At 38.5% G+C, this 20129-nt stretch overlaps 1 protein-coding gene across 10 annotated transcripts in view; it reads right to left on the reverse strand.

Annotated features, from left to right (window-relative positions):
• Nucleotides 1-64: 64 nt before the first annotated feature.
• The window catches only part of tanc2 (tetratricopeptide repeat, ankyrin repeat and coiled-coil containing 2), a 184342-nt gene continuing 164277 nt past the window's right edge, over nt 65-20129 (reverse strand). For 8 of the 10 annotated variants that reach the window (XM_023949339.1, XM_023949343.1, XM_023949341.1 and 5 more), the window contains 14 exons: nt 19239-19347; nt 19017-19139; nt 18702-18938; nt 18389-18598; nt 17526-17619; nt 15695-15828; nt 14128-14251; nt 13629-13804; nt 12735-12867; nt 11045-11074; nt 9386-9477; nt 7019-7165; nt 5837-5937; nt 65-4284 (listed from right to left, as the gene is read on the reverse strand). In XM_023949339.1, coding sequence (XP_023805107.1) covers nt 2229-4284; nt 5837-5937; nt 7019-7165; nt 9386-9477; nt 11045-11074; nt 12735-12867; nt 13629-13804; nt 14128-14251; nt 15695-15828; nt 17526-17619; nt 18389-18598; nt 18702-18938; nt 19017-19139; nt 19239-19347 — 3766 coding nt within the window. In that variant the 3' untranslated portion in view covers nt 65-2228. The remainder of the gene's footprint in view (nt 4285-5836; nt 5938-7018; nt 7166-9385; nt 9478-11044; nt 11075-12734; nt 12868-13628; nt 13805-14127; nt 14252-15694; nt 15829-17525; nt 17620-18388; nt 18599-18701; nt 18939-19016; nt 19140-19238; nt 19348-20129) is intronic. The other 2 variants (XM_023949342.1, XM_023949340.1) reach the window with 1 other exon arrangement.

The following is a 20129-nucleotide window of genomic DNA, read 5'->3' on the forward strand; positions in this document are numbered from 1 at the left end:
TCCCACACCTGTATAAAGCAAACCCCAAATATGGATTTTCAGCTCCTAAAACCTTTTTTCTTTGTTTTTTTTTGCAGTAGTTTGACTATTTTTTCAAATGTGCTCAATAGTGGTGTATCACACTGGTTGATCCAGAGATTTTATGACAAATGATTGGCACCTAAAGAGACACAACAAACCCAAGCTGGACGGAGAGAAATATCTGAGCCAGTTTCTTTAAGTTGTGCTAGAGTGAGTCTGCAGATGATCAACATTTGTTTTGGGTTTTAACGGTAATCCATTTCTGTGTTGTGTTGCAAACCACCAGTGTTTACAAAAGTCATGCATCAGCACTCAGACACATGACCCATCACGCACACATTTTCTTCCAATTCAGCCATCAGAGCATTATGTTTCATACATAAAGTGCAACCTTAGTTAAAAGCGAAGCCTTCTTTGAGCAGAAATGATTGGAAAAAATGCAATGTGAGGATAAACTGAAAAAGGAATCAAAACCTTAAACAAAGGGTTATGAATTTGCTTGCTTGCAGCTGCTGAGTTCTTACCCATCACTACGCAAAGGAGGAAGAAAGGCAACTCTGACACAGATGAAAAAACCAACTAAAACCCCTCATGACAGCTTTCTGTTCACAGAAGTACTTAAATAAATGAGGGTTAACAATCTTTAGGCCCAAAGATAGTTATTGCACCATCCTTTTCTGAGTAGCACAGTCATTTGTGCAAACCTGGACTTATTCATATCATCCATTTCATCCCGTCTATACTGTATTATTTAGCAAATATGGTGTTAACAGATAGTCTTAATAGACAAGAATATAAAGGCGTTGGTACTTTATAAATCACAAAAAACACAACATAAAAAGTCGTTTTTAAAGTAATAATTTTTTAAAGAAAAGACATCAAAAACTTAGATCTACTTTTGGTTAAAATGATGTATTTGGTATGTTTTACCAGTCTTAAATGAGGTAAAGACATCTAGATATACGGTTTGCAGCTTAGTGTACGTGTGCTTCTTCAAAGATACGCTGAATACCAGTTTCCCACATTAGAATAATATCTCCTTCAGTTTGGAAATATACCAAAAAGATGGAGAATCAACTCTCCACCCCTCTTTTTGGCACAGTGTGCCTTATTTCTGAGCGGTTTGACAGTTTTGGCAACCACAAAATACTCCAAAAAGCCTCCAATGCTGAAGAAATGTCAAGAATTAAATTATAACTCGTCTGCTAGATCTATTTCTATGCCTTAAGTTTTTGGAGGTTTAAGAACTCTTGCTTTATATGGGCAGGACTTCACCATTTTTTTTGTTTTCTTTAAATAAAGGTTACAACAAATGGAAATGACTCACAGAATGTCACAATTCCCGATCTAATTGAACAAAGTGGTATGTTTTTATCAGACAACTAAACATTCGAGAAAACTGCTGAAAAAAAAAAAGAAAACATTCTGAAAGATTTAACAGATGAGAAGACTGAAAGATGAGTGAAACATTTAAAAAAAATGTTTCCGCCCTTTTGTAAAAAGAAATCTGCAGGGTATTGCCATCTTGTGCGATAAAAAGACACAAAAAGAGGTAATTATGCGTCAAAGTTGGTCTGACTTCCTCATTCCTTCCTTACAGTGGCCGGTTTTCCACATCCATATGACTAGCAGAGGCAAACGTAAGTCAATTTAAAATGCAAACTATGTTTTGCTTTATTTCTATGTACAATATATAGCTTCTTTATAAATATTGTAATTTTTTTCTATATGTAATGAGTTATGAGCCATTTGTATTTTTCTGAACAGATAGAACTGTATTTTATATCATAGCGCCTAACAGCAAACTTGATTAAGAGCACACTCTGAAAGAAAAGAAGATGGAAAGGAGTCCACAGTAGAGTCTTATGGGTTCTCTTTCAGTTCCATTCATTAAAGTCACTTGTGGGAACTTTGTGCCATGCCATGTTTTGGAAGTGCAACGGTCTTTGACTGAGAATGAGATCCCAGAACCCTCCTATCATTTAACCTGTGTGCAGAATATGATAATGAAATAATCACGTCTATGGTGTTTTTCCAGGATGATCGCTAGTTTACTAAATGGAGCCAGCTGCATGTTCCTCTGGAATTTCCCTTGTGACTTCCATGGAATAAGTTTGTCCATGACACATACACAGATTAGCTGTCTAGATAAATATCCTTCCACGCTCTCCTTCACTAAGTCCAACCATCCAGTCACAAACAGCCCATCACACATTCGACTCCACAAATGGTCTCTTTGGTTTGATGGGGGATGTGGGGCCTTGGGTTCGGGAGTCGCGTGAAAGCTGGCGGTACATGTTGTCCTGGTAGGCTTGTGCAACAGGCAGAGTCCTCGCCACTTTCACGTCTGGATAGGTGGGCACCTGGCTGACCCGTTCCAGAATATCGCCACCTCCACGGGAGCCGTTAGCCAGCTTGCCCAGTGAAGGGGTTTGGGAGTAGTAGTCCTCCTCCAACAGGTGACCATTTTGGGCGTTGTTGGTCTTGTTGTAGTAGGCTATATTGCCCAACGAGGGTGGGGGACTGTAGGTGGAGCCTTGCTGGACCAGCTGTCCAGGCGAGGTTGGACTAATAGCGGAATCCATGGATGTCATAGCCCTGGACCGAGAGGGCTGATGAAGGTACTGCTGAGTCCGTGCGGTCTTGTCTATGATGCCCATAAATGGAGTGTTTCTAGAGCGGGTGCTCTCGCCTTGATACAGCCCCCCACCACCCTGTGGAGGGGAAATAGGGGAGATGTCGTCACAGCTGCGTTCATACGTGGGCTGTAAGGGAATCTCCATCTGCTGAATGGAAGAGGAAGGTCTGAAGCCTGGTCCTAAATTGGATGTAGATCCAGTTGAGATGTTGTTGCTAGAGGGGGAAAATCGCAGGCCTACACTCTGAGAATGGATGAGAGGCCTGGGGGTGGGTACATGCTGCTTCATCTCTGTTGTGTTGGCGCTGACCGGGCGTCTCATCATATGGGAGATCTCAGGAGAGCCCAGCTGACAGGGAGGCATGGCATTGGCCCGTTCCAGAACGTGCTCAGAGACCGGGTAGTAGGCAGCTGACTGACTGCGGCTTATCTGAGGTGTCTGGCTATATCTGATGCCCCCCGGGCCCCCGCTGCTGGCGCGGTACGCAGAGGAGGGGCGCTGGGGTAGCTCATCTTTTAACAGGTTTGACTCCATAACCCCTCCTCGGCCACCGTGCTGACAGAGGGCCCCAGAGCTGAGACTGGCCTGGACTTGGGGCATAGACCGTCCATCTAGGGAGGGCTGGTATACCAAGCGGCTCTCCACGTCAACCGAACCTCCTTGGTATCGGCCACCAATGGAGTGGCCTAACTGGCCGCCAAAGCTGCTATTACCCATCACGTTGCTAGGCTGGTTTGTACGGACTATTTGGGCGATTGAAGGCTGGAGGCGAAGACCTTGAGCTTGGTGGTGGTGTGAAGATAGAGAAGGCTGTGAACTCAGCTGGAATGAACGCTGGCTGCTCATCTTAGAAAGAGGAGATTTGGGTCGCCCAGGTAGCTGCTCTGACTGGTAGCGTACAGGTGACCCAGACTGGGACCTGTACATGCAAACGCTTTCTAGTGGCGGGCTGGCTCTGTATTGAGCAGCTCGACGTAAAGGGGAAGGGGGAGGGCTCTGGTCCATCCCCTGACCCCCAGTGCCCATAGGGGGTGGGCTGTAGCGGTAGGAGGACTGGTGAACTGGAGACGTATGAGGAGGACTATGTCGGTAGTGGGAGTTCTGATGCGTTGGGGACAGAGAGGGGGATGTTGTTTGGTATGTACCACGAGTCGGGGAGGACATGGAGGAGGAGGTGGGGTGGTACTCATAGGGCTGGCCCATTGGTGAGCCTCCAACCATGTAAAGTTGATCTGAATGTGTTGGGGATAGTGGTGGGCTTTGAATGACTGGAAGACTGGAGGGGTTGCTGTGAGAGTCAGGTGGGGGCAGATTAATTGACATGGCCTCCAACTCCTGTTCAAGGTAGTCCTCATCCTCAAACAGGTCCTGGACAGGCTCCATGTCCTCCAGACGGGGCTCTGGGGGAGGTGGAAGAGGCATTGACAGGATATCCTCCTCTTCTGGGGGAGGCGTAGGAGGAGGGGAGGGTGGAGGCTCCAGTTCCAGTTCCTGCTGCTGCTGGTCCTCCTGGTTGAGCTGGTGACATTCCTCCTCCACCCTCTGGAGTAGCCGCTGGATTTCTCGGTTGTTGGGGCACTGTTTTATGGCTTCATTCAGGTCCTCTAAGGCTTCAGCAAATTGTCTGCAAAATAAAACAACTCTTTTTAATTTGTTCATTTTATTTTGGAAACTAAGACTGGGTTAATTTAGGGCCACCATAAAAAGTCAAGATTTTATGAGCATAAAGTCGTAAATTTCGGAGAAAAAAGTCTTAATTTTACGAGAAAAAAGGTGAAAATTTCAGAGAAAAAATTCGTAATTTTACGAGAAAAAGTGGCAAATTTACGAGAATAAAGTCGTAAATCTATGAGTGAAAAGTTGTAATTTTATGATTGTAAAGTGTAAAAAATAAAAGAAAAATGTTGTAATTTTTTATGGTTAAAGTCAGAAATTTATGGGAATAAAAGCCATAATTTTAAAAGAGAAAATTCGTAATGATATAAGAATAAAGTCATAAATTTATGAGAATAAAGTCGCAAATTTATGAGAAAAAAGTCATAAATTTATGCTTTATCCATGCTTTTTCAAAATGAAGTTGATTGTTAGCCTCCATCCACATTACATGCTAACTAAATACATCCTTACAGATCAACTTTACATAGTTGGAGGTGATGCCATAATCACCATATGATGTACCATAATGCACTTGGACCTCTACAACTATACTGCAGACGCCTTCAAGAAAAAATCCACTCCTTGTGGATCAAAAATGTTCTTCTGAAGAGGTCCTGTCTTCTGCAAATTCTTTTTAATGTCTTCAGTAAAAAACGCTGACTCACTAAACGACAAAAAGACACAGCACTCGACATCTCTCATGCTTCAGCATGAGAGAGAACATGACATCTGTTCAGTTTTTGTTGTTGTTTATATTTTTCTTAGTATACAGACTTTTGCCTCATAAATGTATGACTTTAATCTCGTCAAATCTAATTTTATAACTTGTGAAATGATAACTTTATTATCATCAAATATTGACTCTTTAACTCGTAAGTAACTTTTACTCTAAGGAACAGCTTTTTTCCATAGGCAATCACCATACGGAACACATACACACTTCCACCAACTACAACAAACTTTTTAGAAATGCTAAATTACTGACTACTATACATGTGTGCAATAACCAGGTCTCTGTGCAATAACGCACAATATCTACTATGCTGCGCTCATGGAAACTCAACTCATTCCATTCTATTTTTTCATACGTATTTAATATTCAATTGTTTCTGTACATATTGTACATTTTTGTTTAGACATGTGAGTTGCAGTATTTTCTTTTTTTTATTTTATTCTATTTTATTTTCACCACTCCAAGGCTGCTGCAATTTTATGTATCACCATAAACAATGACAATAAAAAGGATTCTGATTCTGATAATTCTTCAATTCTTCTAATTTGAAATTATTATTACAATTTTACGTTTTCTTTCTCGTAAAATTATGACTTGTTCCTTGTAATATTACAGCTTTATTCATGTGCAATTACGATTCTTTCTTCATAATTTTGTGACTTTATTCTTGTAAATTTAATTTCTTTTTTAATTTCATGTGGACTGTAATACTCTATTGTAGGAAATATGAAACAATTTAAATGAAAAGACTGAAAGATAACAATAAGAAGGAGCAAAGAGAGCACACCTGCTGTTTCGTTTGGCACGCGCCCTGGCGTAATATGCCTCATAGCATTTTGGTTTGAGTTCAAGTGCCTTGGTAGCAAATTCCTCAGCCATCCCAAAGTCCTAAAAACACAAAAGTGACCATAAAAAACACAATGTAAGGAGCATCAACCATTAAAGCAGCACTTTTTTATGTTGGATCATCTTTTTGAAATGAAAACATCACAAATCTGGAAAAAAGAATCTAGATTTTAACAAGTGTATACAGATTTTCCATGAAAAAAAGTTGTTTTAATGTCGTAACAAATGCAAGTGTTTTTAACATGTTCTTGTGATTTTTTTCTAATGATGAAGGACACGTATAAAGAAAATTGAGTTTAAAATAGCATTTCTAAGTATTGAATTTGTGGTGTAGAAAATATGCTGGGCAGGTCACTAGCTCCCCTCCTCCGCTTAAACAGAGATCTCTCAGCAAAAGGGGAGCAGAAGAGGGGCGGGGTTGCTCTGAACCAATGTTTCACCACCAACAACTCAGAGGCAGAATTCTAATGAACTCCTGCAAACTGCAAAAACCATGTCCTGGAAAACGACACTGATTTTGGGCTTTTGGCTAAAAATGGGATAATCATAATTAAAAGACAAGTTGGAAGACTTTAAAATAATTTAAAAGATGATCGGAGAGGGTTTAATGGCACCATAAGATGTCCAAATAACTAAGGTAGAGAAAGTAATGCAGGTTATGTATATACATTTAAATACTAAGTCACTGACTTTAATTTTTTTTTTTGTCTCCCTATAATAAAAACAGCAACAATCTCCATAAACTTTGGCAAGTTTAACATTTTAATGAACTTAAGAAAGAAATTAGGTAATAATGATTTATTTTATTTACTATTTAATGATTTTTTTTAAAATTAACTTTCTTTTTCATTTATTTTTTTAAATCAAAAGTAAAAAAAACATATTTCCCATTCAGCAACCAAATGTATGATTACAAAGTCAATAATCTTTAAAAAGTAGCTTGTTTTAAGTTGAAGATCAGATCTGTGAAGTTAAAGTATAGTTAGATTGTAGTCATTAGCTGTATTCAATATTGTTGCATAATGTCTCTGTCAAATGTATTATTGAAAGCTACATAATGTTGTATTGATTTTAAAAGTTAAAGAGATACAATGAACTTTAGCAAACATCCATGAGTGCTTACATTCATTTTCCTGCGACATCGGGACAGGTTGAGGAAGAGGGACACTTTTAGTTCTCTGAACGTCTTGAGGTCCTCACTGAAGCCTTCCCGCGGAAACTTTTTCAAAGCGTATTGATAACGTTGAGCTGCCTCCTTCACCTTCCCCTTCTGCAAAAGAAAAATGCTCCATTTTAGTTTAAATTCTTTATTTAACTTCTTCTAAGTAAACAGGGCAAGTTTAGTTGCATATAAAAAATTACATTTAAAATAAAATATATGAAGTACAACAGTAAAGTAGTCAAATAATTATAACTAAAATAAATAAAATGATAATAAAAGCACAGAGAGCAATAGCGAAGTTTCAGCTGGCTAGAATTAAAGCTTATGCAAGTTATAAATCCATCAAACTGAAAGGAACTGACATGTCAGAGATGAACTTTTGTGCCAAGCCATGGAGAGACTCAAAGACAAGCAGAGCTTTTTAATGCCAGTTCTTCGGAGAACAGGAAGGCAGTGCACTGATTTGAGGACAGAAACTGATACACTTGTAGTCTGATGATGTCTTGGATTTAATGTGACTATTAAAACTCAAGTCAGAGTCCATGGTTAGCCTTAGACTTCTAACCTGAGTTTCAGGTTTAAAAGAAAGGTGTTAACACCTTTTCTTATTTTTCCGGGTCACATATGATTATCTTGTACTCGCCTGTGTTAAACTGCAATAAAAAATGTAGTATCCAATCAGTGATCTGCTGGATGCAGTGACAGACTAAGTCCATTGATCCATATTCACCTGCTAGGGGTGAGATGGGTTACCTTTATAACTGTGGTAAAATTGCTGCTTAACACCTGGCCAAGAAAAAGCATGTACTGAACAAAAGAGGTCCCAAGATGGAGCCCTGGGGGACCTCACAGGTCAAGGCTCCTTGGTCTAAGACACCAATTTCAATGATGTACAACTTGACTTCAAAATAAGACTTAACCCACTGGAAGAACTGGAGATGCCTACTTAGTCTCTGCAGTCCCAAAATTACCAGAATTTGATCTGTGACTGCTTTAAACCACATTAATGAGAGTCAACTCAGTGCTTTGATACAACCTAAAATTTGACTCAAAGTCATTATAACAAATGTTTAGCAGGAGAAGGTCAGTGAGCTGTTGGTAAACAGCTTTTTCAAGAATATTTAATAAAAAAGGCAGTTTTAGACAGGGCCAGGGATCTGCAACCTGAGGCTACGGAGCCACATGTGGCTCTTTTACCCCTCCGTAATGGCTGACAAAAACTAAAATAATAATAATTTTTAAGAGTAAAGGTTACTTGATAATAATTTATTTAATTTAGATTAGTTAAGTTTATTTATACATGTATGGTTGATGCACACCTAGTAGTAAGATCAGCTATGTAAATGTTTTTTACATACCTGCTGACATCTAGAGGCCTTGTTTGCTCTATGCTTTCTCCAGAATGCACATATTTCAGATGCTAAGCAAAACTTAGTGTAGTTTTTTCTGATAACTCAGTTTATTTTACGAGTTCAAAGCGCAAATTATCTTGTGCTGCACAACAATAGTTAGTAGCTGTTCCAGAGGGGAGTTGCTTAAAAATATGTAAACCAATGAATTCATGTTTATGTTCAGGTTAACAGCTTTAGTAAGTAGGAAAAACCAAAGTAGACTTAAGGTATAACCAGAGAAAATGCCATTTTTGTCTGTTGTTGTTTAAAACCTTTTGTAGAAGTACATCAGCTGTGCTGAGATGATCCTATTTGGCACAGGAAGTCGTTTACATTGAATGGACGTCATTTGAGTTTCAGTGAAAAGTAAAAAACAAAAATTACATTTTGAGAAAATGTTAATTTCTTTTCATATTTCTGCTTTCAGTGATGTCAAAAAAGAAATATAATTCATATTTATTATAAAAGTAATAATGCAATGAATGCAAAGTAGTTTCAAATTTTCCTAAAGGCGACAAAATAGACTTTCTTCTAGGCTTTGATCAGTAAGAAACAGTCCAAAATAGCTCTTCTTGGACTTTTTCTGATTCAGTAAAATATTTGGTATTGCAGCTATGGTGGGAGATTTGCTATTATTGTTTTAAAGTACTTTGCACTCCAAAATTCTCAGTTTGGCAATTAAATATTTTTACAATATCATTGTACTTGATTGTGGAAATGACGGATATGGAGCTGGAGGGTTTGAGAACTTGTCAATTGTTATAATTTCAAAGGATTTCCGAAAAATACCTTATCTTCGTTCTATGTAAAGTGTCATTGAATACATTTTAGGATGTCTTAACTGAGATTGGTGAAGAAATACCCTAAACTATTTCAAACATATCAAGAAAAGTTCCCCATTGTGTAACAGTTCAATGCTGCTGCTTGTTTTTTTGACCTTGTAGAAGTTGTCCCCCTCCTCGATGAGCTTGCTGAGCAGGATAATCATGATGTCGGGTTTGGAGGTGGCCATGGCCCACGTTGCTGGACCTGTGTCAGACAGGAAGGAGCAGATAAAAAACCGTGAGAAAGCCTCACAGGAATGCAATACGAGAGAGGGCAGGGAGACATACTACACAGCAGTATGAACAGCAATAAAGACATCAACCAACATGAGGAATGGAAGAGAGAAGACAAGCAGATCACCTCGAAAAAGATGAAAAAAAAACCTGTTCTGATGCCTCATTGTGACCTTACTTTAGGCTTTAGCTGCTATTTTTTTAATCCCGCATATAACTCCACAAGACAGAGATGATGTATAATTGTAATCAAAAAGAGCTAATTTTAGCCCAGACAAACTTCACACAAATGCATAAAACAGTTAAATGTTTTGAGCTAAATGTCAGATTACCATATTTTTCAGAGTATAAATTATAGTTTTATGCATAGTTTGACCAGGGAGGTGATTTATACCAAGTTGCAACATATATGTAATTTGGAGAAGAAGAAGAAAAAAAGCAACCACTAGAGGGCACTGTGGACGTTTATATCAGTATTTGCTATGAAGAAGTAGTGCCACTCAGTCTGATGGAATTTTCCAAAGCGACACAAATCATGAAAAATTTAATGGAGTTTGTGATTGAAAGTGATATATATAGAGTTCAGTTGACTTGTTAGCATGTTCTATGTTTATTCTATGCTATGTTAATGATTGTTCATACGTTGTGCAAATATACTAGATTCCAGTTTCATGAAGCATTGATGTGTTACAATAGTGAAGTGCACATATATTCAGCCTATTATTATCTATTCCGTTATTATGATTTGCTTTTCAAGATGAAATGTCCATTCTTGTTCCAGATTTTTGTTACATACATTTCTCCCAAAAGTGCAACTTATATATGATTTTTTTTCTTCTTTATTATAAATCTTTTGGCTGCTGCGACTTGTTGTCCAAAAAATACGGTATTTGCAAATCATCCCCGTAGACCTTTTTGAGGGTTAAAAACCAAAGTCCCAGATGTATGCATCTACACAGCAACACAGATACACAGAAACGTGACAGACAAGACAAGCAAGGGATATCACACCAAAAAACAGATACAAGAAACAAAAGAAGCAAGCAGGAGGGACAGAGCAGTCTTTGCAGGCGTTAGCCATCCTCTGAGCGGGGCGGTGAAGGGAGGAATGCTGTTGACTGGACTATAGCTGACACAGAGGAAACGTCTGGAGGATGGATGCAGAGCAGAGGGTTTAATCGCTGCGGTCTGTGGTGGCGGGGGGTACAGAGAGAGGAATTACAAATGCATGCATTTGGAACTGAATAACTACCACCCAGGAGTTACTTAGAGCTTCTGTCATGCATCTGAAGGACGGACGGTCAAAACCTCAGGCTGTAAGCTGGGCATGCTGTCATTAACCATTTGGACATCTACCTCTAGGCAATCCAGACTGCATCTCTGTCAGTGTTAATACCTTTGCGTATTATTATTTGTCAGTTTGAGAAGGTAGCTAAAGCTGGCCTGCCGACACTTAGGACGACACAGACAACACAGAGAGAGGAGATAGAGCTGTCAAAATGCCTGGTAGGGTGAGAAGTCGACAGCCTTGGCTTTACCTCTGGGTCGACTGGGCAGCGTCTGACATCCTGGTGCCGGAGAAAGAGGTGGGGCATTGGGGCGAGAGTGAGGGTTTAGAGTGAGGTGGGGGAAAGGAGGGCGAGGAGGATTTTAAATGGAAATAGAGGTGTGGGAGTGAGAAGAAAGAAAGAGGTGGCGATGGTGAAGGAGGATAGTGAGGGAAGGAACATAAGCAGCAGTGAGAAGCCAAAGATAAAGGCCTTTTAGCGAGAAAAAAAAGAGAAGAGAGGAAACACTGGAAGCCCTAATGGCGTCTCTGAGCAACCGCAGAAGAATTGAAGAGGCGACTGAGAGAAACGAGCAGAAGAGAAAGATAGAAGCCGCGAAATAACATGATAAAAAGAAGAAGAGGCAAAACAACACAGTGGGAGAGCTGTACAATAACAAAACATCAGAACCAGAAATAGCTGAGAAAAGGCAGACAGTGCGGCAGTAAGGGGGCGGATGGCGTACAGAAAGGGGACTACTTTACACGGCAACACAAATCTTTCTCCAATTCCAATTAAATAAAATCTAATTTAAATCTAATTTTTTTCTGTGTTTTTAGTGCACATTTTCTTAAGAACTACAAAAGACCTACATTACAAACCAAAAGTTTGGATACACCTTCCCATTCATTTGAATAAGAAGGTGTGTCCAAACTTTTGGTCTGTACTGTATAAACAGGCTGGGCACTAACCTCATCTGCTCATGAGATGATCACCAATTAAAAGCCAAAAACTGTACGTGTCACAGACATTACCCGTTAAGTCTAAATGCTCATCAGATATCGCCAGTCTGTTTTGTCTTTCCTGCTTACTTTATCCACAGACTTTACAGAGCAAAACGTTGGTGAAGTGTTAGTTCTATCAACCAGTGTGAACTGTTTATTTGTTTGTGCTGATGCAGAAAACAAGTTACAACCATTGTCTTTAATAAATATGATCCGCCTGTTCTGAGTTTTGAGTTGATGTTAAGGTGTGTGACGCTTCAGAGGCAGGCAGGGACCATCAATAAAGTACAGACAAAAAAAAAAACCAAACAATATCAATTCCTCTACAAGACCTTTTAAAAAATTTCAAAAACATCACAAGTAGTCAATATTGTTAAAAAAAACTTCACATACAACAGTTGTAACTACAACTACAAGTGTTGTAACCCTTAAAAAAATTATCTTGAAAAAAACGAAAGAAAACTATCAAAAAGCTGAAAATAAATTCAACCTGGTCAATATTTAATGCTTCCCAGCGTTTTGCTCTGTAAAACAAAACAGGCTGGCGATATCGTGATGAGCACATAACGAACACAGATCATGTCAATGACACCGACACATTGCGGCTTATCAACTTTTAATTGCAGGTCAGAGTTTCATAAGCACATTAAGTTTAGAGCCCAGCCTGTTTGGAGTTTTTGTAGTTCTTAAAAAAAAAAAAATAGAAAGAAAAACAGCTGTTTTTTTTTTCTTGGATACAACACGCTTCCATAAAGCAGTGTGTCCTTAAGAGGAAATCAACTTTAAAATAGTTTCCGTCTTCATGCAGCTCATTCTTGAACTTCACTTGATCAAAATGCAATAAGATACAGACTGAATTTGTATCTTATTTCAGCCTTTCCTCATGACAGGGCAGAACAAACAGGCTGCATTCATTTGCATTCACTCCTTTTTTATCATTTCGACCTCCTTCTTACCTATCTTGGCTCCTTTCTTGAGCAGCGCGACCACCACCGATGTGTTTCTGCAACCCACCGCCCTGTCCAGAGGACGCATCCCACTGTAGTCCACGTGCTCTATCATGGCCCCGTGGTCAACTAAAAACTGAACCTGAAAAAAACCAGGGGAAAAACACTTTTTAATTAAATGATTGCGCAGCCGAGCGTGCACTGCATTGATCCAGGAACAGACAGTCAGATGGAGCTGGGCTGCAGGTAACCTCAATCTGTTGTGGGTGAATGCAAATGTGACTTAAATGACACTGAGGGGATTCAGAGTCAACCCAATCACACCTCTGCAATGAATTTGACAAAAACTATTAAATAAAAGTGGCCAAATTTTAATTATACATAGATTTGCACACATTTTTATGATTGGAATCTGGCTTTTGAAAACAGGAAAACTAAACGTAGTAAGTGATCATTTGAAAAGGTAAATGTTTACCATGAACTATTAGGCATCTTGGGATTTTCAAGTTTTTCTTTTCTTTGCATTTTACTTTAATATATGAAAGTAAAAGTTAGGCATTACTGCCTTGAATTTTTTTCCATGGACAAAAAGTCATCTTTGTTCAGATAGAAAATAAAAGCATGAAGTTTGCCTCTGAATTTTCAAAACAAAAAACACAGATTTTGTGTTTAAAGTTACTGCAACTCGCAAAGCTGAGCGGTGGGAGTGCATGGGTATTTTCTGTCATTTTAGATCACTAACTCACTGCACCATTGCTCTTTTTATAACATAATATGCTAGATAGATGGATAGAGGGACAAAGGGTCAGTTCTAAAACCACTAGAGAGTTTCAAAATAAAATTCAAAAAGACTAAAAAATTTGATTTTAGCTTCAATTTTTTAAAAATAATGATCAAACTTACCACGTCTGAGTCGCCATAGAACGCTGCAAGGTCTAGAGGTGTGCGTCCATTCTTGTCAGCATGGTCAGTGGCGGCGCCGCTTTCCACCAGGTAGCGAACGACATCTAAGTGGCCCTTTAGACACGCCCAACTTAGAGCGGTCAGACCCTCCTTATCCATCAGAGACAGAGAAGCTCCTGGAAAAAGAAACACTTTTGTTCCAGCATGCTGCATTAAATGTCTGCGTCACATTTCACCTCAATCAATGTGCTTTCATTTGTTTTAAAATTTGTATAAAGATCAAGAAAATGAAAAAGTCATATGGGAAGTGGAAATACAGAGTTTATGATGAAGATTAATCGGGTTTACTATCAGATTTATTTCATAGTTTTATCATATTTTACCTAATGACAATGATTTGATAACAGAATTACTTTGGACTTTTTGTAAATCAATGAAAATATTGTACAATATTTATTAAAAAGAGCTTGAATGTATTTTACACAAAGGAAGTACTCACCCTGAGCAAGCAAAAACTCAACAGTTCCTAAATGACCTTCTGAGGCAGCCATCATCAGAGGTGTGCGACCCTGCTTATCTGCCAGGTTGACATCTGCTCCGTGTGTCAGCAGGAGGTCCACAATCTGGAGGAGCAAAGCAAAATGATCTGATAACCGTTAATCTGCAGCTATCTTTCTCATCTCATAAACTGCAAATTGGCAAAAAAATGAGAATCTTGCTTAAAGCAGACAGTATAAGTGAAAGTAAAAGCAACAATCATTACTGAGAGACTGGAATGTTCAGATTTCCAGGAATTCCCTGAAAATAGTAAAGTAATAAATCTATGTGGCTGTTAAAATCTTCCACTTTTCATCTAATGACAGCTGGGATAGGTTCCAGTTATCCTGAATAGTAGTGATGGGATTCATGGCTCTTTTTAGGGAGTCAAATCTCTTGGATCAGATCATTTCAAAGAGAAGCTCAAAAGACTGGCTCATTTGGCTCTTTTTATATTTATTCACTTCTTTATTCATTTAATCCTGGAAATAATCTCAGGGAGGATTGATGGGCTGAAATCTGGAGCCGAATAATTGAAAGTCAGATTTTCCACCAATAATTGAGTTCAAATTATTTTGGAAATATCAATTATAGCTTCATTTGACATGTGTGGAATAGATGTTAAAGTCTAATATGGATTCATTGCGAATATTCCACTCCCAGCATATGCAGCATGTATATGTATAAGGAGAGTGTATCTGTACTTTGAATTGTGTTTTTAATTTACAGTAACAGCTAAAACAGGGGTCTGCAACCTCCAAAAGAACCATTTGGTCTAGTTTCTTACTGAAAAAACAGTAAGAGGTGCAAAATCTGACTACTCTTTTTATAAAAATACACTTTTTTGTGGCCATTAGGCCATTTAGTTATAACATGCAGCTTTTAAATTTTTACAATATTTAATCTATAACAGTGTTATACTTTTCAATAGGCTATATAAGAAGATAAGAGCATGTGCTTTAAACTTAATCTAATAATAAACACTAATAGTTCTGACAATACATTTACCGGTAATCATCATTTTACTCAGTCATCTGACGTGAGCATTTTGGAGGATTGATAAAAAACATAAGGCCTCTTAATCTGGTGTAATGTCAGGAGTGTTTAAAAACGAATTTATTTTACTATTACAAGATTACATTATTGAAAAAATAAACTTAAATATGGTAACAAACCGTAACCAACAAACCCAATATTGATACAAGATAAGAAACAGATCAGGCTAGTTAGAAGCTCCATGCAAAACCTAAGGGGAAACATTTTACCAAAAACAGAACAACTTAAACTCACGACTACAACTCTAGAACAAAACTGAGCGCCCCCGCTCACTGCAACGCGCCACGACTCAGAGGCTCTATAAACACTCAGGGGACGGAGAAAAAAAAGGATGAAAGAAAGAACGGTTCTCAGCCGACCACAAGTCGATTCCAATCGTTCAAAAGAATCGATTTGTTCGTGAACGTCACATCACTACCAAACAGCTTTCAAGAGGAAAACAGCTGTAAACAATGTATGAGGTCTACACTGACCTGCCAGTGTCCGTGTCGGACGGCGCTGAAGAGGGGGACGATGCCTCGTCTGTTCGGTTGAGCCACAGCTGCTCCCTGTTCCAGCAGCAGGCGACAGACCTCCAGTTTCCCCCGTCCTGAGGCCGCCGTCAGAGCTGGACGCACAAACGTTTAAGGCATGATGAAGGGAATGTGCATTTCTACCAAACCCGAGGTTTCTGAAGTATTTTAAAGCATTTTTGGTGCAATAGAACAAAAGTTATGAATGATGAAGCTGACATTTTAAACAATTTATATTTGGATGATTTGAAAGCAAACAATATTTTACAATTGACCAAAACAAAACCATCCCAAAAAAGCCTGGTTAACTCAGACACTTATTTGATTCTCAAAACCTTTTAAAGTAGTTTGATAATGTATATTATAAAATCCCCAAATTACATTGAATTGACCAAAGATGTAAACACACTCGATCGACAAAGTCTGACATCAAGGCCTGGAATCTAGAGTAGCACAAGAACATTGAGCAGAGTTTATTTCATCTACTTCTAGCATTTTCTGATGACACCAATTGGGTGGGACCAGAGGGACGTTTGATGCTCTATTGGGTTCACCTTTAGGTCAACTAACCTGACTATCAAAAAACCACATCCCTAAAAATTCTGCTAATTAAAAAAAAGTCCACCTCAGTCAGAATTGTCATGAATTCAAGACCCACTCTGATGAAAATTGTATTTTTGGTGTTTTTAATATGTTCTTGTTGCATTTTTCTGTTGGTGGAGGACAAATCTAAAAAAAATATTTCTTTATGTAAATCGTTGTGAATCAGGAGCAGAGAAAAAAATGCAGTTTAAAAAAGATTGTATTTGTGATGTAGAAAATATGCCGGGCAGGCAACAAGCTCCATGCTACAAGGTGAGGGGAAGGGGGCGGGGTTGTTCTACACATACTTGGAAGGGAATTTCTAACAAACTATTGCCACTCTGCAGAAATTATGTGTTCAAAAATGAGACAGGTTTTTCCATTTTGGCTATATACAGCATTATTAAAAGATGACTGGGAACGATTCTAAAATAGACCAAAAGATGATCGCAATGGGTCTTCAGGCAATAGAAAGAAAAAAAAATTGAAACCATCCTGTATATACATTTATTTTAGGTGTACATTTGGAGTTGCCAGGTATTATAAATCAGAAATCCCAAAATATCTTCATTCAAAGTGATACCAGCTTTAAAATTGACACTTTAGAAGAACCCATTACATGGTATTAAAACTCTAGTATAAAGTCATTGCTCCTCTTCCAGAACAGCTATTATCTTCTGTTCAGTCATAAATAGTAAAATTGTGGCAGAGGAGAACATGTCCTTTTTTTCCTAGATGACAGTGAGGAAAAGGGTTACCAACACTGCAGCTGGGGAATAAAGATTAGAATGAGCTTTTATAGCCTTAGGTTACAATAACTCACGACTTTCTTCACAACCTGCAAAGACGTAAACAATCTTTGAACCGGTCTTTGTCCCAGGAGCCCTGTACCCTTTTTATCTGTTGCCTCCTCCTGTTGAAGCCAAATCCCAAATGTACTTCAATGACACGGTGAGCTCTGTCATCAGTCTCTGATGCACCAAGATGCTGACTCATATAAACAACTGTTCACATCTGCAGTCCCACCCAGAGAACACATGGTATGATTATGCTGCAGATCCTTTGAAAAAAATAATTTTCCACATCTCAGGATAAAACCCTCAGTATGAGTGCATCACACATAGACACGAGAGGAGATTAAGCATTCAAAAGATGAATGTATTGGAGTGATTTTTTATAAGTAATATCAAGATGCTGTAAGTATTCCCACCTGTCTCCCCCCACAGGGTGTCAAAGTTATTGATTTGAGCTCGCTCCACTTCCTCTTCATCTTTCTCAGGCAGGTCCAGCAAGTAGGACACAATCTGATGAAAAAATAGGAAGAACCGTTAATGCCCATGGTACATGAGGACAGTGAGAATAAAGGCATATCTATCGTATCATATCTATTTATTTATTTGTCTCAACTATCTATCTTCTCTTCTTATCTAACTATCCCCCTATCTTATTTTTTAAAAATGTAATAAGTATGAATATTATACAAAGGCCATTTATTAATTCTTTTTTCTGATGATGAAAACTTGGATAGTTTATAAAAAATAGACAAAAAAAAAATTTCACATTAAAAATCTTTTAATGCAATGCATTATGGTCTATATTTTCTAATCTAGTGACCGTTGATGCATACTATTTTTTCGCAAAGACTGCTGGGAAATTTCCAGAGCACTGGATTTTGGAATTGAAGATTGTAGATTGCAGATGCCAAAATAGTGTGGGCACCCCTGGTCTATAGTACACTTGTTATACGTAAGTATACTTAATAAAATACATTTCAAATGAACAAATTTTTGCTAAAGGTAAATACAATTTTAGGCTCATTTTTGATACATTTTTTTGATATACATGATGTCCTTTCATGAAAAATATTATATTTGGTGAACAAACTTTATATCATTATCATTTTGAAACTGATTGAGGGAATGGGGGGGGATGGGAGAAGCATTTAGGAAATAACAAAACAGGAAATGGGGGAAAAAAGAGGGATGTATATGTGTCTGTGCACAGAATCAACACTTGGGAAGACGTTCTTTGCTAAAGCTTTATCAATAATGACTGTGAAAGCAGCAGTTGTACCTCAGTGTACCCCATGCTGGCTGCTGCGATGAGAGCCTGCTGCACTGCTTGACTCTTAGTGAAGGCAGACTGCTGTTGGATCTGTGGTGACTGCTGCGGCTGTGACCCCACACTCCAATCACACTGGATGAGAAACTTCACTACTTCCATGTGGCCTCGCAGGGCAGCGTGAACTAGAGCACACTGGCCGTTCTTATCCAGATGGTTAACCTTTGATAAAGAGAAAAATATGAAAGGTAAAAAAAAAAAACAGTTGCAAATTGAAGGACTTTCAGTTTCATTGTATTCTTTTTCTTTAAACATTGTGACAGACCTTTGCCCTTCTGCGACAGAGCGCAGTCACAATGGCCATGTTTCCCCCTGCGGCGGCATAGCTCAGCGGTGTTAGGCCGCTTTCAGACTGAGCATCGACCGAGGCGCCAAACTCCAACAAGAGGGCCACCATGTCCATGTATCCCAAGTGGGAGTGGACACACAGGACGGGGGCGTTGTTCAACACCTCGGTCCGATAGTTGACATTGGCACCACCGAGCATCAGAAGTCGGCTCACCTAAACAGGGGATATCCAATAAACATCCCCAAATATTTGGAAAAGTAAATGCTGTGACATTTAAAAATTAGTCTATACCTTGATGTTGGGGGTGTAGAGATTTCTGAGTGAGGAAAGTGCAGCCGAAAGACCCTCTGTGCTGTAGGACACCCACAGACCTTGCAAGATGGATGAGGAAACGCCAACTTTCTTGCTAAGGCCCTTGAAGACAGAGTAAATATTCATTACTGAGAGGCTCAGGCACAGCTGTGTGGGGGCGTGTGTTTGTATCGATAACGCCGAGGACATATACCGACTTACCTTGAAGATATGTGCTTTGAGGATGTGATGTCCGAGCTCAATAGTCTGCTGTCTGTTCAGCTTGTTCTGCAGTCGAGAAAACCAGAAAGCCAGCAGGGTGTGTCCATTCCTACAGAGACAATAAACAGAGTTTTGAAGCTGAAGCAATAGCAAACAGTGAGAGACGTTTTGCAATTTTGCAAAATTATGGTGCAAGTGATTGATCAAAAAGAGTGTGAAAAACATGTTTTTTGTTGAATAAACATAGTAACCAAATAATAAACAGAGATGACTGTTTACATCACATAATTACATTATTTTACTGCTGATGACATTGTCTATTGGTTATAAAAACTGAAATACAAGAAAAAATGTCTTTAAACTCTTTATAACTGCAATTCCAGTGGCACTTTGAAGAAAAACTAACAAGAGATGTTGTTAACCTTCCTCTGTGTTAGCTTTCTGTTACTACACCTTTTGGTGACAGGTCAGTTTTGACCTACATCTTTGATCAGCTATAAAATACACTAAAAACCATTAATTACCATCCCCATTTAAAAAAAAATTATTATTATTTTATTAGCTTGTTAGGTCTCCTTATCCAAGAAATTATTGTTTTTGATGTTTTAGGCCAGAGCCATTTGGATAGTTTTCAGGATACCCCTTCATTTTAATTTTGATTGAACGATAAAAATAAAATTTACCTTAAATAAATCCCATCATTGAATAAAAGATTGCTGTTACATTATTATTTCTTCATTTTTTATTTATTTGTTTGTCCTTCAAGAAAACGACAAAGAATTTTTTTCTCTGGATCCCAAAACTTGAAAATAAATACAAATAAAAAGCAGAATAAGTCAGAACAAATATATAGATTTGCAAGGATAAACGAACAACAACCAATATATTTTT

The sequence above is a fragment of the Oryzias latipes genome, chromosome 19 (assembly GCF_002234675.1).
Source record: "Oryzias latipes chromosome 19, ASM223467v1".
In the NCBI taxonomy this organism is placed as follows: domain Eukaryota; kingdom Metazoa; phylum Chordata; class Actinopteri; order Beloniformes; family Adrianichthyidae; genus Oryzias; species Oryzias latipes.